The 14,758-nt window shown below is 37.3% G+C and overlaps 2 protein-coding genes across 5 annotated transcripts in view; one reads left to right on the top strand and one right to left on the bottom strand.

Moving 5' to 3' along the window:
- The first annotated feature begins 50 nt into the window (after positions 1 to 50).
- Positions 51 to 4,326, top strand: si:dkey-15j16.3 (uncharacterized protein LOC556440 homolog). Of its 3 annotated transcripts, none has more exons than XM_056764623.1 (8): positions 51 to 170; positions 741 to 1,055; positions 1,272 to 1,586; positions 1,794 to 2,108; positions 2,276 to 2,380; positions 3,024 to 3,101; positions 3,445 to 3,572; positions 3,698 to 4,326. In XM_056764623.1, the coding sequence occupies exons 1-8, from the start codon at positions 122 to 124 to the stop codon at positions 3,812 to 3,814; spliced, it is 1,422 nt and encodes a 473-aa protein (XP_056620601.1). In that variant the 5' UTR covers positions 51 to 121; the 3' UTR covers positions 3,815 to 4,326. The 3 variants fall into 3 exon arrangements, with proteins under 3 accessions (XP_056620601.1, XP_056620600.1, XP_056620602.1); XM_056764622.1 differs by having other exon boundaries at positions 3,445 to 3,605; positions 3,698 to 4,320; XM_056764624.1 differs by lacking the exon at positions 741 to 1,055 and having other exon boundaries at positions 66 to 170; positions 3,445 to 3,605; positions 3,698 to 4,322.
- A 1,636-nt stretch (positions 4,327 to 5,962) lies between these two features.
- sh3rf1 (SH3 domain containing ring finger 1) overlaps positions 5,963 to 14,758 on the bottom strand; it is a 37,690-nt gene continuing 28,894 nt past the window's right edge. For both annotated transcript variants that reach the window (XM_056764992.1, XM_056764993.1), the window contains exons 6-12: positions 12,644 to 12,754; positions 10,571 to 10,701; positions 9,807 to 9,977; positions 8,847 to 9,124; positions 8,290 to 8,609; positions 7,119 to 7,471; positions 5,963 to 7,041 (exon numbers count right to left, since the gene is read on the bottom strand). In XM_056764992.1, coding sequence (XP_056620970.1) covers positions 6,873 to 7,041; positions 7,119 to 7,471; positions 8,290 to 8,609; positions 8,847 to 9,124; positions 9,807 to 9,977; positions 10,571 to 10,701; positions 12,644 to 12,754 — 1,533 coding nt within the window. In that variant the 3' untranslated portion in view covers positions 5,963 to 6,872. The remainder of the gene's footprint in view (positions 7,042 to 7,118; positions 7,472 to 8,289; positions 8,610 to 8,846; positions 9,125 to 9,806; positions 9,978 to 10,570; positions 10,702 to 12,643; positions 12,755 to 14,758) is intronic.

Here is a 14,758-nt window from a genome sequence, read left to right as displayed (position 1 = left end):
AGGAAGTTTGTTTTTTGAAAATGAACAATTTACAGGAAACATATTCAGATGAGATGAGATCAATTTCTGCTCTGCATTACTCTCAGTGTTTGGACACGAGTGAGGATTAATAAAAGAAGCCATGATGGACTGTTTATATATTTTTCTCTTTATGCTGCACTTCAGTGCTGGTGAGCTCAAAACTTAACCGAAATCTTTTTGTTAGGAAGAATTAGTCATATTATTATGTCACATTATAATTTTTAAGAGGTAGTTTGAGTTCATGTCTTACATGTCTTACAATTCAGGTTAAGTTACTAGAACAGATCTTTAATCAATGATTCAACATACTTGAGTCTTATATATTCTGTTTATAGTTGAACAAACAATCATTATTGGATACTGTCAAAAACTGCTTTGAACATAATTTGGCTTTTTTAGAAATGTACTTTATGTGATGACAGATTTTTTACATTCAGAAATGTTAGTCGTCATGTGCAAAGCACTCAAAAGTCATATGTTCATTGTGATCGTTTTACCTTTGGTCGACTCCTGTAGTTCAGCTTTTGAATGAAGGTCCATCCAGACCTGAATGTGTCCTGCTAGTGAAATACTGCTCATATTGTCTGACAAAATTAAGGTCAGATCGTTAAACCATGATGAAAAAAGTCATTTTTACTTGTTTATTAAAAACATTCCCTGCAGCAGTCTTATTTTGTTTAGCTTTAGAAATAAACATAATTGTATAATTTTATTGTCAGGGTGTGATATGGATATGGTTCAACAGACACTTGAGGTCACTGGTTATTCAGGAGGGTCTGTAGTTCTGCCCTGCTCCTGTACTGAACCACAGGATAAACCTCACCAGCTGATATGGACGTATCATCAGGGGGATTATAAAGAACTTTATCCATCTGAACACATTGAGAGGTACAAGAACAGAGTTACACTGTTGAATCAAACTACACCAGGAGATCTCTCTCTACTCCTCTCATCACTGACTAAAGAGGATGATGGAGACTATCAATGTTATGTGTCATCTGACCAGTATACCTACATCAGACTTCATGTTAAAGGTAGTTTCTTCTCTGTGTTGCTGTTGTTCATTTATTCATCATTACCATTCATCTTGTTTCTAAAAATATCCAAACTGTAAAAAAAAGGGGGAAAGTGGCATAATTACAAAATCTGTGACCTTTAAACATTCAGTATCTGTTAAAGATGTAAATATGAATCAGTTTTATTTAGTTTTGATTTAGAAATAAAGATAATTTGTTTAATTTTATTGTCAGGGTGTGATATGGATATGGTTCGACAGACACTTGAGGTCACTGGTTATTCAGGAGGGTCTGTACTTCTGCCCTGCTCCTGTACTGACCCACAGACTAAACCTCACCAGCTGAAATGGACGTATCATCAGGGGGATTATAAAGAATTTTATCCATCTGAACACATTGAGAGGTACAAGAACAGAGTTACACTGTTGAATCAAACTACACCAGGAGATCTCTCTCTACGCCTCTCATCACTGACTAAAGAGGATGTTGGAGTCTATCAATGTTATGTGTCATCTGACCAGTATACCTACATCAGACTTCATGTTAAAGGTAGTTTCTTCTCTGTGTTGCTGTTTATTCATCATTAATATTCATTTTGTTTCTAAAAATATCCCAACTAAAAAAAAATGATAAAATTGAAGAATGACAAAATCTGTGACCTTTACACATTCACTATTTGTTAAAGATGCAAATATGAAACAGTTTTATTTAGTTTTGATTTAGAAATAAAGATAATTTGTTTAATTTTATTGTCAGGGTGTGATATGGATATGGTTCGACAGACACTTGAGGTCACTGGTTATTCAGGAGGGTCTGTAGTTCTGCCCTGCTCCTGTACTGAACCACAGACTAAACCTCACCAGCTGAAATGGACGTATCATCAGGGGAATTATACAGAAATTTATCCATCTGAACACATTGAGAGGTACAAGAACAGAGTTACATTGTTGAATCAAACTACACCAGGAAATCTCTCTCTACGCCTCTCATCACTGACTAAAGAGGATGATGGAGACTATCAATGTTATGTGTCATCTGACCAGTATACCTACATCAGACTTTGTGTTAAAGGTAGTTTCTTCTCTGTGTTTCTGTTGTTCATTTATTCATCATTAACATTCATCTTGTTTCTAAAAATATCCAAACCTTCAAAAAATGAGGTGAAGTTGCAGGATGACATATGCTCTGCTGTGTTTACATTGTTATATATTTGCTAACAAAAATTTTACTCGGAACAGAAAAGCCACATGTCAATACAAACAAATTATCAACATCCAAACCTTTAACAACCAGAAAACAAACCCCTGAACTTATCAACCAGCCAACAGAAAACATGCCTCAGTGTAAGTCCCTAACTTCCTTGCTTTACAAGAACAATAAACATTAAAATGCCTTTTTCCCAATTTCTGTGAAATTATGTATTTTGATAGTTGACATAAAATGAAAAAATCTTTTTATTATGCATGCCACCATGGGCTGCATGCATATATGACTTTCGCATTTCACAGGAAGAACCCTAGGCAGTTTCTCGGTTTGGAAGACTTAAAGCAGAGAGAAATGGAAAAATGGGAATACATTTAATAGATAAAGTACATCGCGGCAAACAGCAATGGTATATACAGTAGTAAATTATACTTTCATAAGTTAATATTTCATTACAACATTAAAATACGGTCGAATGCCACTTCTATATACCGCTGCTGTGTGCTGCAATGTACAGCTGCTAAGTGTATTCTCATGTTTCTTCCTGTAAAACGCAAAAGTCACACATGCATACAGCCCATTATGAGCTTATCTCAAATACTTAACTAATCTCTATTAGCTACATATGGCCCATAAAGGCTTTTCAAATGAACTAGTTAAAGCAGATTGCTTGTATACATTAAATACAACTGTGAACATTCACGACGCCTAAACACTTGTTTTATGATTATGTTATGAATAAAGTGTGTCTCAGGATATTTCTGTCCGTTTGTTTCTTTCCAGATGTTTTTATATTAATGGGAGTGTTTGCCTTAGTGTTGTTACTGGCATTACTAGCCTTTATCTACTGGAGATGGAAAGGTAGGCCTACACATGCACACACATATACATATACACATTGGTGAGGCTAACCCACCGTGGCCGACAGGGATTACTGTACTGCAACGGAAGAAAACATGCAAATAGAAAAGCAGAAGAAAATCAAGACAACATGTTTATCAATTTGACGTTGGAAATATCATAAATCCAATGTGTCAATCTTTCGGTTTCGAATTAGTGCAATTCTTTTAACATTTTATACATTAGCATTTCTAAAGATAAAAGATTTCCTTCCATAGTGTTGGTCCAAAAATGTCAATGACCAGCATGTTTGTCGTTGTTCATATTCATGTTATTTAACATGCTGAAATATTTTATGTTGTAGGAGGTAAAAATGTGAAAGTGACCCGTGATGATCCAGAGATAGTGAGAGAACCGAATAATGAGCCAAGCACAAGTCTCTATGAACCGAAGAAGGAGGCAAGCACACATCTCTACGAACCGATCAATGAGGCAAGCACAAATCTCTACGAACCGAAGAATGAGGCAAGCACAAATCTCTACAATGATTATTATACTGACTATCCAAACTACTCACCTGTGTTAATGTGTTAACAAACTGCTCTTTCTGTCTTTAGGATGACGTTACGTATTCTGCTGTAGTCCATGTAAAAAGATCATCCACACCTGCTTCCACACAGAATGACAAAGTAGATGACACAGAGTATGCTAGTGTAAATGTAAAACAAACTTAAATCTATTTCACTAAACATTTGAGTTCATCATTCTAATGTTGTATTTAGATCCTCTTTGCAGTTTTAGAAACCATGTGTCCAAAAAGCATGATTTACAATGTAACAATATAATCAAACTATATAATAATGTGAATTTGACTATGCATGTAGTTTTTCCAGTAATATAGTTTTGTGCAATCGTTCTAGTGGCTGTTCAGCAAGAAAACAAGTTTAACAATTTGCTCAAATGTAAAAATCATTTGTAAATACAAGTTCCAAATTTAAATTCTCGCTTCACTCAATATACAGCCAAATTAAGAGTACTTTTCAAAGCACCTTTTCAGTTTTTTTATGTACTGGTATGTGTTAAGGTACAATGATAATTTTTGTTTCATTGAGTGAACTGCTTATAATATTTCTCCCAGATTTCAAATAAATGATTGTTTGTATTTGGATTTATTTGCAGAAAATAAAACTGGAGAAATATAAATCTCTGTATTTTTTCAGACTTCACTCACTGCAAAGAAAACAAGTTCATATTCACTTTTAAGCAACACAACAGTAATATTTGTACTTGTTTTTAGGACAAGTTCAACAATATTTTTTATGTGATAACCTTGATTTGAAAGTTTTCAATTTGAGTTTTCATGTCTTGTCATGCTGTCTGTCTTTCACATTGCTGTTGGATTATATATATATATATATCACTCATGACGTTTGATTTTATTGAAAAGCTCCAAACACTGGACGGGAATGACCACAATACATCGAGATATGCTAATTGAATTAAAGTTTGGAATGCAATTTTCCCTATTGTAATAATGTATATAAAAAATAACTATTTACCGGGTTTGATATGTTCAAACAATGCAATCGTTCTGCTAAATAACCATCTGTGTAACCATGTGCAATGTAAAAAAGTAACAAGTATAAATTTAGAAAAGCAGCTGAAATCTACAGACAAGTTTTTCAGACTGTTTCACATATCATGGTAGCATTATGAAGTCATAAGCGTAAGTTTGGAAGAAGTCCAATCATTTGATTCAATTAATCATCTCAACCTTATAATCAGCAGCCTACTATAATGCATCCCTTTTGTGATTGATTGTTTTTTTCATATATTGCAGTTAGGGCAGGTTGTAAGCTCAGAGGTTGGGCTCAGTGATGGAACCAAGCTCCTTTATTGAGTGCAGAAAACCAAATTCGTGTACCACTGTATCTGTCAGGACTTGAAATACACATAAACCCGTAAACATCTGTTTATGCCACAACAAATATCATTGATCTCAACCATACCAGTTTTAACAGGATTCCTAGTTTTCAGTTATTACTTTATTTTTGACCCCTTGTAACTTAACAATCAGTTTTATGAATTAACAGAAATTGGATTTTGTTCTGCTGTGTGACTTGTATGCAACTAGTCGACTTTAAATCTTAGTGAACATGAGCAAGAGCTTGTCTGAAATCATCCAGTGAATTATTTAAACAAAGTTTTGTATCAAATCTGACATAACTTCTTTGATTCAAGCAGTGAAATGCTCCTCTTTTCAGGCGAATCAATCTAATGCTCAATAATAAAATCAGCTGTGTTCCGTGTTTAAATTCATCACCAATGAGGTCATCTTTAAAAGGCATCAAAATAAAAAATGGGACTAAAAATGGAGAAATACGATGGAGAAATAACCAAAATCTGAAATAATCTGCATAAATCAGATCTGTCAAATTTTAAAAACAAATCTATAAAACATAAAATGTGTGCTTTCAAAATAATAATATAATAAAAAAAATCATCTACCGTACAAAGCATAGAAATACACAAACATCATTATTTTCAAGTATACAAAACATAAAATATCACAAAGTACAGCAGACAATAGCAGAACAGACTCAATTCAAAAAACAATGTTCATGAAGCCATCGAAATCTATGTGTTTGTTAAAAGTTTGATACAGGATTTTCTTAAACTGAAATCATGCAACTTGATGATATGTAAAGGCTACCATCCATTAATGTGTGTAGAACCGTAATAACTTATAAAGATAATTCTAGTTGCTCAAACATGGACCAACAAGTCTGTGGTGTCTCATTGTGCAAGATGGTGCAGCACGCTGAAGAAAAGCAACCGTTACACAATAAGGGGAACAAACACAGGAGGAAATAACAGTAAAATGTGTGTCTGTGCTTTTTTTATTGGAGCTTTTGCTGTTCCACTGCTTGAAACAAACCAGGCTTTCTTCCCCACAACCAAAAACCATCAATAAGAACCGGTGACTTTATTGCCATAAAAGATTATAAGTGATTTGTACTTAAATGCCTGATAAAGGTTTCATTCCCTCATTTTAGCAAAAAATCACAGCTACTGTTATTTTTACCAAATGCCATAATCATCTTTTTATTCAATTCGTGGTGACGTCATACACACCACAACCAATCAGAATTTGCGACGACAAGACTTTCCAGTGTGCTTAAATAGCCAATTATACTAAAACACTATAACGATTGGATGAAAAGAAGAACCTTTCTTCCTCTAATTTCTGTTTCCTGTTGCCAAAAATCACATGACCATAACCGTCATCAGTTTCTAAAGGCATTTGACCTATCAGCTCACATAAACCTCCCAAAAGCCATTTGTACTAAATAAAAATAAGTTAAACTCATGTATTACTGAAGGAGATTCATATTGTTCGTATCACTCAGATCAGCTTTGTTTGCGTATATATATATACATATACAGTAAAGTGGGACAGTACAAGGCACACATTAAACGTCTTTGAAATGTTACAGCATAAATTAACAAATCCCATCACGACATACTCTACTGTGCTAGAAACATGGTGCCTAGTGCTAAACTTCCACGTGTTTCAGAAAATGTTTAAGGAAATATTCTACAGCTAAAACACTAGGACCTGTCGAGGTGGCTGTGGTATATATTAGTTAGACTGCATATTGAAATCCATGCATTTGATGACCCTCATAAAATGCGAATTTCAGCATTGCATCACAGTCATGTGACCACACAAAAAGTCCCATTGTCTTTGTAGTTCAGTGTTGCTATTTTCTATCTAAATGTTCATGTGCGTTAAATGCTGTCAACAAAGCTGCCGGGGAACAGGCCGGTTCTGCCGTTCCTCTGTAGGGTTCCTTTAAACCAGCCGTCCTCACGCTTTCTGTGCACAAATACAATATCTCCCTCTTTGAGTTCCAGCTCTGCTTCGCTCTGGGGAGGGTAAGACACCACCACACGATACCTGTTAAGATAAAAGATATCCATGTTAGAACCTGTTAAGAATAATGTCAATGTCCGTTTTGGGAAGCGATAATGTACCGTTCACACACGATAGGTCGTCCATCATGATTCATGGAAAGGAGTGAGGAGCATGGTTGTCGTGGCGGTGGGGCAATTGGAGCAGTGTTGTCCTGGGAGATGCTCCTATGTGATGCTGCTTCTGTGCTGGATGATGAAGATACAGAGAGTTCAAATTCCACTGGACCGGGTCCTACACGACCATTATTTCCAACTCCAATGACCACTGAGCTGGGCGGAGCCATATCAGGTCCAACAGCCCCATGGGGCATGTCCATGGCAACAGTCTCCGCCTCCAGTGTAGGAGATGATGGGGGAGATGGGCGGAGCTTCTTTTTATTAGACAACAGTTTCAGAAGGCCTTTCTTCTCTCGCTGAAAAAGACATTTGATTCTTGGTTAATCTTTTTTTGTATCTTTCAGTGTGTAAAAAGTCTGTCTTTCAAACATGTAATTGTAACTAAAACATTTCAACATCTTTGAAGTTTATTAGCTTTCAATGAGGAAGTCATTGGTGGAAATGTGATGACACTTTGTGACAACCACATTTTAAGCTTTTTTTTTTCACCTATTTCATCACATTTCCAAACTGTATGGCTGTATATTATTGATCTAAAATACACATGTATGATTAACTCCAAGGTTTTGAAAAGAGAGTGATTTATAGAAACTGCCCATTAAAAATCCGCAAGTCAGCTATTCTGTATTGTATATGTGAAGAACTGTAAACTGAGCCACAACATTCAGGGTTTTGTCCTCTGGGTTTGCATCATAAAAAAGTATGATTTAAGTTCTATATCAGCACCCTGAGCGGCAGGAAATTTATTATTCACAGATACAAAACACCGTACTGCTGCGTATAGAGGAATAGGTCTTCCAAACATAAAACATCATCATCATTTACTAAACTCCTTACTGCTCGAAACACAAATTTAACTCTTTCCTAGTCTCAGACATCACGTGACGCCCACGGACGTTCGAAAAACAAAGCTGTGAAAATGTGACTTCAGAACAATAATCAAATCAGAGTATTTACTGTTTATTATCCTTATATGCTGTACCCTTTTAGAATATGGGTAACAGCGCCCCCTACTGTATAATGGTGAAAACATGGATGCTGAAATGTCCATCAATTGGCCGAGAAAGGGCTAAAGACTTTATATCCACTTACAGCTCAACAGTCTTAGCCTCACCTTGCAGTCTTTATCCAGTTTACAAGCAGCACCATTATTCGAGCCTGCACCAAGAGACTTTGTGTTGCCAGGAATTGCAACCACAGTGATGGGTCTCATGGCATCACTGTCTAGAGAAGCGGCGTTAACATTTGGTGGGGTCAGGGAGGCGGCTGCACAGCCCATAGCCACGCCCATTCTGCCAGATGAAGATCCAGGGCTGGAGCTAAGAACAGGTGATGGCTGGAGACACACAGCTGTGTTAGGATGGTAGCCCATGGGATTGTGGGACTGGATAGGCATCACTGCTGCTGTTGGGCGGTCCTGGCTGTGACACACAGCTGGTGAACAAAGTGAAATATAATAAGATTTGCAATAAGAAAATAAGATCTTCATTTTTTTATAAATCTGCTTTAAGATATACAATACAGTGAATAATCTGAGTAGAGACTAAATAAAAATACAAAAATGCTTTTTCATTTCTTAATAATATGTGTCCATTACAAGTAAACACTACATACTGCACATTTATAAAATATTGAACCCTTTTAATTGATCTGTGATTCTTGTGCATCTACCTGTCCTGACCACACTGCGGGCTTGATTGACGGTCATCTGTGATGTAACATGCATGAGCACTTTGGGCGTCTGTCCAGTTGGTATGTGTGCGGCTGTTACTATAGCAGCAGGCAGTGAGCATGATGGAGCAGGATTTGGGCAGATTGGGAGGGGTTTGCTGGGGTCAATACTCCCCTGGGTGGCCCCGAGGGGAGCAGGGGAGGGGCTAACAAGGGTGACACCACGCCCAGTCTGAGAGCAAAGGGTCAGAGGAACTTTTGACTGAATGCTACCAGTCCTGCAGTGGAAAAAAGAATCAAACATTCATTTTAAACTGACACTTGTCATTTCAAATCTCATCTTTATTCTTGTCAGACACTACAACAGATGCTGCAGAAATATCTGCTTTGATTAAACAGCTATTTATTTGTCCATTGGATATATTGAAAATATACTGATTGGATCATTGGTATAAAAGTGAAAGTTGTGTCAATGGCTAATATAAATATAAAGTGGCTTTACTTTTTTTCCCTTGAAAAGCTAACAGAGTGGGTAAGTGTAATTCTCAAACCTGCCACAAGGGGGTATCAGGTTTAAGAAAAGTTCTAGGTTTACTTAAAACATTCTAAGCACTAGTTTCATATAAATATAAATAAATAAATTCATAAATAACACTGAATTTTATACTTTAAAGAATAAGTATAGAAGTGCACTACTTTTCACCATGTTTTTATAAACCTGTGAATTCTGTGGACAGAGCTTCAACTAATTCAAACCCAGCCCATTCTTTAACAATTTAACGTTATGTTCAAGTGACCAGCCCAGATTTATTTGCAAGTGGAGACTTTGTGTTTGTATGTCTAAGGGCTTTAGTCCAATGGATAACCAGAACACAATCTAATCTTTTCTTAGCTTACTGGGTGTATGTACGAGTGATAACATATACAAGTGAGTGACCGCATATGTGCGTATCATCGTACCTGCTGACAGGACTCATGTAGTTACCAGGAAACACTCCAATTTTGCCGGTGTGCATGGACGTTCCTTTGAACCAACCGTCCTGACAGCGCTCCAGCACCAGAAACATCTCCCCCTTCCTCAACTCCAACTCGTCCTCCTTACGGGGCGTATATGGAAACAACGCCACATACCTGAGAGAAAATCACGTACACCATTTTAATTAAAATAAACAAAAACAAACAATGGCCCAAAAAAAAACACATGAATTATTCTCTCCTAGCTGTTATTGAATTGGCATTAAATGCAGTACCGCTAATCAAACAGTGGTTGGAGCTGTTTCCACACCATAAACATACAAACCAACTATTTCTACAGAGCACTCTGAGTAACAGGCATGGGGAAAAAAACTATGGGCGAGCCCAATAAAAATCAGGTGTGTTTAGCGCTTTAAACTCGGTCTGAAGAGAAAGGTTAAAGGTGAGGGGTCAGACCTCAGGTTAGGTCTCCAGAGGGCCCTATTTTCTTCAGAAATGACCTGTGACCCCTCACCTGTGTGTTCAGTCACGCTCAGCTGGAACTGAGTAACAGCAGAGGTGAGTTTGAGTTTAAAGGCATCTCTCTTATACTCATACAGCTGTGTGTCATGCGTAAAGTTACATGATGCAAACAAGAACCTGTACATGTAAATGATGGATGCTTGTTATAGTTACAAGCCTCCGTGTTTTCTTAACATTAAATAACAGTAAAATTGCTTGTTCAAAGTGTGTGGCAAGGTTCTACTCACACTGTGGGTCTTTGACGTCCACTTTGTTCACCTGCAGCAGGTGACGGTCTTTGTCCGGCATTCAATGCGACGGCGCCCACAGCTGTGGAATGTGACTGGGGTGGAGGAGGCGGCGGAGGGGGAAGAGCATCCTGAAACACATTATCACATATTATTACAAAATTAATGAGATTTTGTATACGTGTACAAAAAAACACTTTTAAAGTAAAATCTTTAAGGTTATTCTATGAATCTAAGAAATTGTTCAAATCTAAAGATTAGGCCAAATTTTGCTTCTGCTTCGGACCAACGCAGAGCCACGTTCCCTACGCCGTAGCCCAAAACGTAACTCATCAAAAATGTAACAGTGTGTCAATTCAAAAACGGACCATAAGCGCTGTAATTGATAATAAACTCATGTCGTACGATTGTGTGAGAAACAGATTTAAATCACAAAAAATCTTGTTTTAGAAAATCTGTGTTTGTCAGTCATGTTATGAAAATCATCAGCTTGAACATTGCTTTCGTGTCCGAGTAAATGACAGCTTTAAGCTGCTCTTTATATTTTTATCTCCTTCTATATCTGTAACTCATTAAAATGTGTAAGAACAGAGGACACAGACAGAGATCCCTATAAAGCCATAATCCCCCTGACTGTGACTTTCCAGCTTGTGTGTTGGTCGGGTTCTTCGGCTGTGCCAGGTGTTGTGATTGGTGGATATCCAGCCTGGCCTAAACGTCTGGCTGTGAAAAGGATAAATTGGCTCCATATGGACTAACGCACACATCTGCAAACAGACTTTATGAGCCCAGTGGCACCACTGTGAAAACAACTCTCACTTTGCAGTGCTCACTTCGGCTTGTTTTGTTGCTTTAAGGGACTACACAGACATGTACAAACACAGACGCGTGAGAAACTAATAAACTGCATTAAAAAAACACTCCTACAACAGATAGTCCATTGCATAAAAAAATGGTATTAAGTATATTAAACTAACAACCCTTTTACAGCATTCGTTAAGCTATGTTCTCCATATGTACTCCATTTATAAACGTACTATTGTTAAATTGTTAATTCAAGTAATTTAACTTTTAAAACATACACCCATGAAGACATCAACCAAGATAAACACATGCTACAAAAGCATTGTGAAGTGTTACAAAATCGTCATAGTAACTCTCACTTAATCGGCTTAATTAATTCTGTGGTTTTGTTAGATTAATTGTAAAATGTGTCAAAAACAACCTATTTCTGTTTTGATTTTATATTGTACTCGCATACGAGATAAGAGAGGAAGCTGATGCACGCTGAGGCCACTATTACAAAAACAATACATTCAAAACAAAAGAAAACAGTTCCCACACACCACTGCACACACATCAATCTCACAGAGCCATTAGTGTCCACCCCGAGGCCCACACGACTCCCAGAAAATGGGTTGTGTGTTTGTGTTGAGGGAGATGAAGGGCTATCAGATGGCACGCTGTCCTCATCGAGAGTTAGTATTTCAGCTGGAGAGAGAGTTTGTGTGTATGTGCATCAGATGTATACGAGAGAAACTTTTTGTTGCTAACGTCAATGTATGCAAGCGTGTTTGTGTTTTGATGCACTGTTGATGCCGAGGGGAAGTGTTGTCTTGTATGTCCCCACTAATAAGACTCAAATATCCTGTCATCGACACCAAACCTGAAACGTCACATTTTAGGCTATATTGGATTTCCTGTCTTGAACTGGATCTGTTGGTATGTTTACAACTGGATGGGAATCATTTCTGAAGTATTCAAGCCAAACGTTTTTGTTTGCAGCCACATGAAGAATGAAGACAAATGCAATGTGTGTAATACTGGTTGACCAATATGGTCAGTGTAAATAGATTGTGTAAACATTGTAAACTCCTATTACTACTTATAACCATGTAAATCATACACAAAACCATTTCACCACCCTTGTAGAGAAAACTTTCTAAATATCTTCAGATTACATAGGTCATCCAAAGGATGACTACTAGTGTTGAGGTTCATGGTTGTGTTTAAGTAGTGGTTAATGAAGATAAAGAAGGTCTCTTTATCTCTTTAAGACCTTTTCAGACTCACCACTGATAAAGAGGCATAGCTGGTCTCGGGAGGAAATGTGAAAACTGTCGCCGTGGTGACAGGACTGCTTGGTGGAGGAGTAACAATGAGTCCTGTTGTGCAAATGTGGACCTAAGAAGTCAAATAAGAAGGAATGACATGTTAATAACCATTCTTGCACCAGTCCTGTTTTCCTTAAGGAATGAAAAAGGGATACGACGGAGCACAAGTGGAGAACCACAAAAGTATATAACTTTGATGCAAGGAGACACATGTAATGGCATGTTGGTCTGGCCGTATACCCATTGGTCCAATTCACATTTGTTCTTCATGCCTGAAATACTGGTGGCCTAAAAAAGTCATAAACAGTCAGAACAGAACTTATATTGGCCAATATAACATTTATTCTGATTGGTCAGCTGGGGGGAATGGGGTCAACAAATCAAGAAACTTTTATGCACAGACATTTTCAGAAAAAATCGTTAGCACACCACAAAAAAAATATATATATATATAACGTATGACGCATCGCCCACGCTGGTAGTTAACTTCTCAGATTCTCAAAGCTTCAAGCAGAACCGACAGAGACACCCAGGTTCAAAAACAACAACCTCTGAGCGACACTACAAACAAGCCCAAATCAAACAGATTTATCGGTTCAAAGGGAAGCTTTGCAGAACTTCAACAAAGACATCTGATGGGACAAGAAATAACTACAAGTCGAGTACTTCAGCGAATGAAATGCTCTCATCATTTTGAGAGACAGCACTGTGTATTGCGTTTCAGTTACTCACACATAAAGAAGCATTCACGCAGAAAAAAATATTTAGACAATCTGTTCCTTTTTTCTAAACCTACAGCCTAAATCTACAAAAGATCCAGAGACTCAACATAGTCCTCATCAGAGAGGAGACGGATAATTATATAAAAATGATGACATCCGCAAATCACTTTCAAGTTTGATTCAATTTCCCGTTCCTTGCCCTGAGGGAAACGCAAGTCTTGAACATTTCTGCATATTGTATGACCGTCCTGGGGTGGCATTTGTCATTAATGACATTTTTTCCTCATCACCCCAGGTCCAGAATTAGCGCTATTCTTTTCACTTTTTGTGACTTGAATGTACTTTAGACAATTAATTTCTTACAGCTACTAAAATAAGCATGAGAAAAGGCCAAAATATAATATGACATCATAAATGCACTGTATTGCATGTTTTTATATAATTCTAAAGATTACCGTCTTGCTTAATTTAACTACTACATACGTTTTTTACATAATTGCAATTGTATTAGCCATACAAATGGATAAAAATTTGATTTTTAACATACAGAAAGACATGTTACATTATTGGCACAACTTCCTGCAGGTCAGTGACATCAGCAGCTGCTGATTGGGTAAAATCAGCCAAGAGCTGGATGGCATTACAGCTGTGTGCAGGGTTACAGTTGTACAACAAAACGCAGAGCATCAAAGCCATTGGCCCAAAATCACACAAATGCCGTTTGACATTTTTTTTAATATAATGACCCTATAGGCCAGGGTGTCAAAGAACACTCAAGTACTATTAAATTCATATTAGATTAATGGTTTGAAACCTGAGAAAGACACGAAGTTCTGTCTGTTACTCTGAGTCTGTGCCATTCATTCATCTTTTACAATTTTGTTTTCTCATTCAATAAAGATCTCGTTCTGTGTGGTACTAATTCTGTTCTTACTCTTACTTTCATCACTCTAAACTTCATTTCCAGCCACATCATCCTACCCACTACCTCTCTCCCTCTCATCCTTCAAAACGGTTTAGCTTACCCCCAAAGCAGAAAATATGAGCGAGCAATAAGTTTGTGGTTCTTATCTTCCAAGTGTGTCACAAAAGGCGTGTAAATCGATACATCACTCTTAGAACTGCTGCCACGCAAGAGGGGCATCACTTTACAGGCATGAACAGGCTTTTATGAGATCTAAAGTGTCTGGTTAATTATTAGTGCTAAAACTCCCAGACAGGAATGTTAAAAAGAGCGTGAGAGACAAAACGTGGGCACGTAACAAAAAGGGAGAGAGATGAATTAGGCGTATATGTGTGGGGGTGTAATAGAGCAGCGTCTATAGTAATATTACTGGATGACATATCAACAA

Source organism: Triplophysa dalaica, chromosome 13 (assembly GCF_015846415.1).
Source record: "Triplophysa dalaica isolate WHDGS20190420 chromosome 13, ASM1584641v1, whole genome shotgun sequence".
In the NCBI taxonomy this organism is placed as follows: domain Eukaryota; kingdom Metazoa; phylum Chordata; class Actinopteri; order Cypriniformes; family Nemacheilidae; genus Triplophysa; species Triplophysa dalaica.
This window is presented reverse-complemented; position numbering and strand designations above follow the sequence as displayed.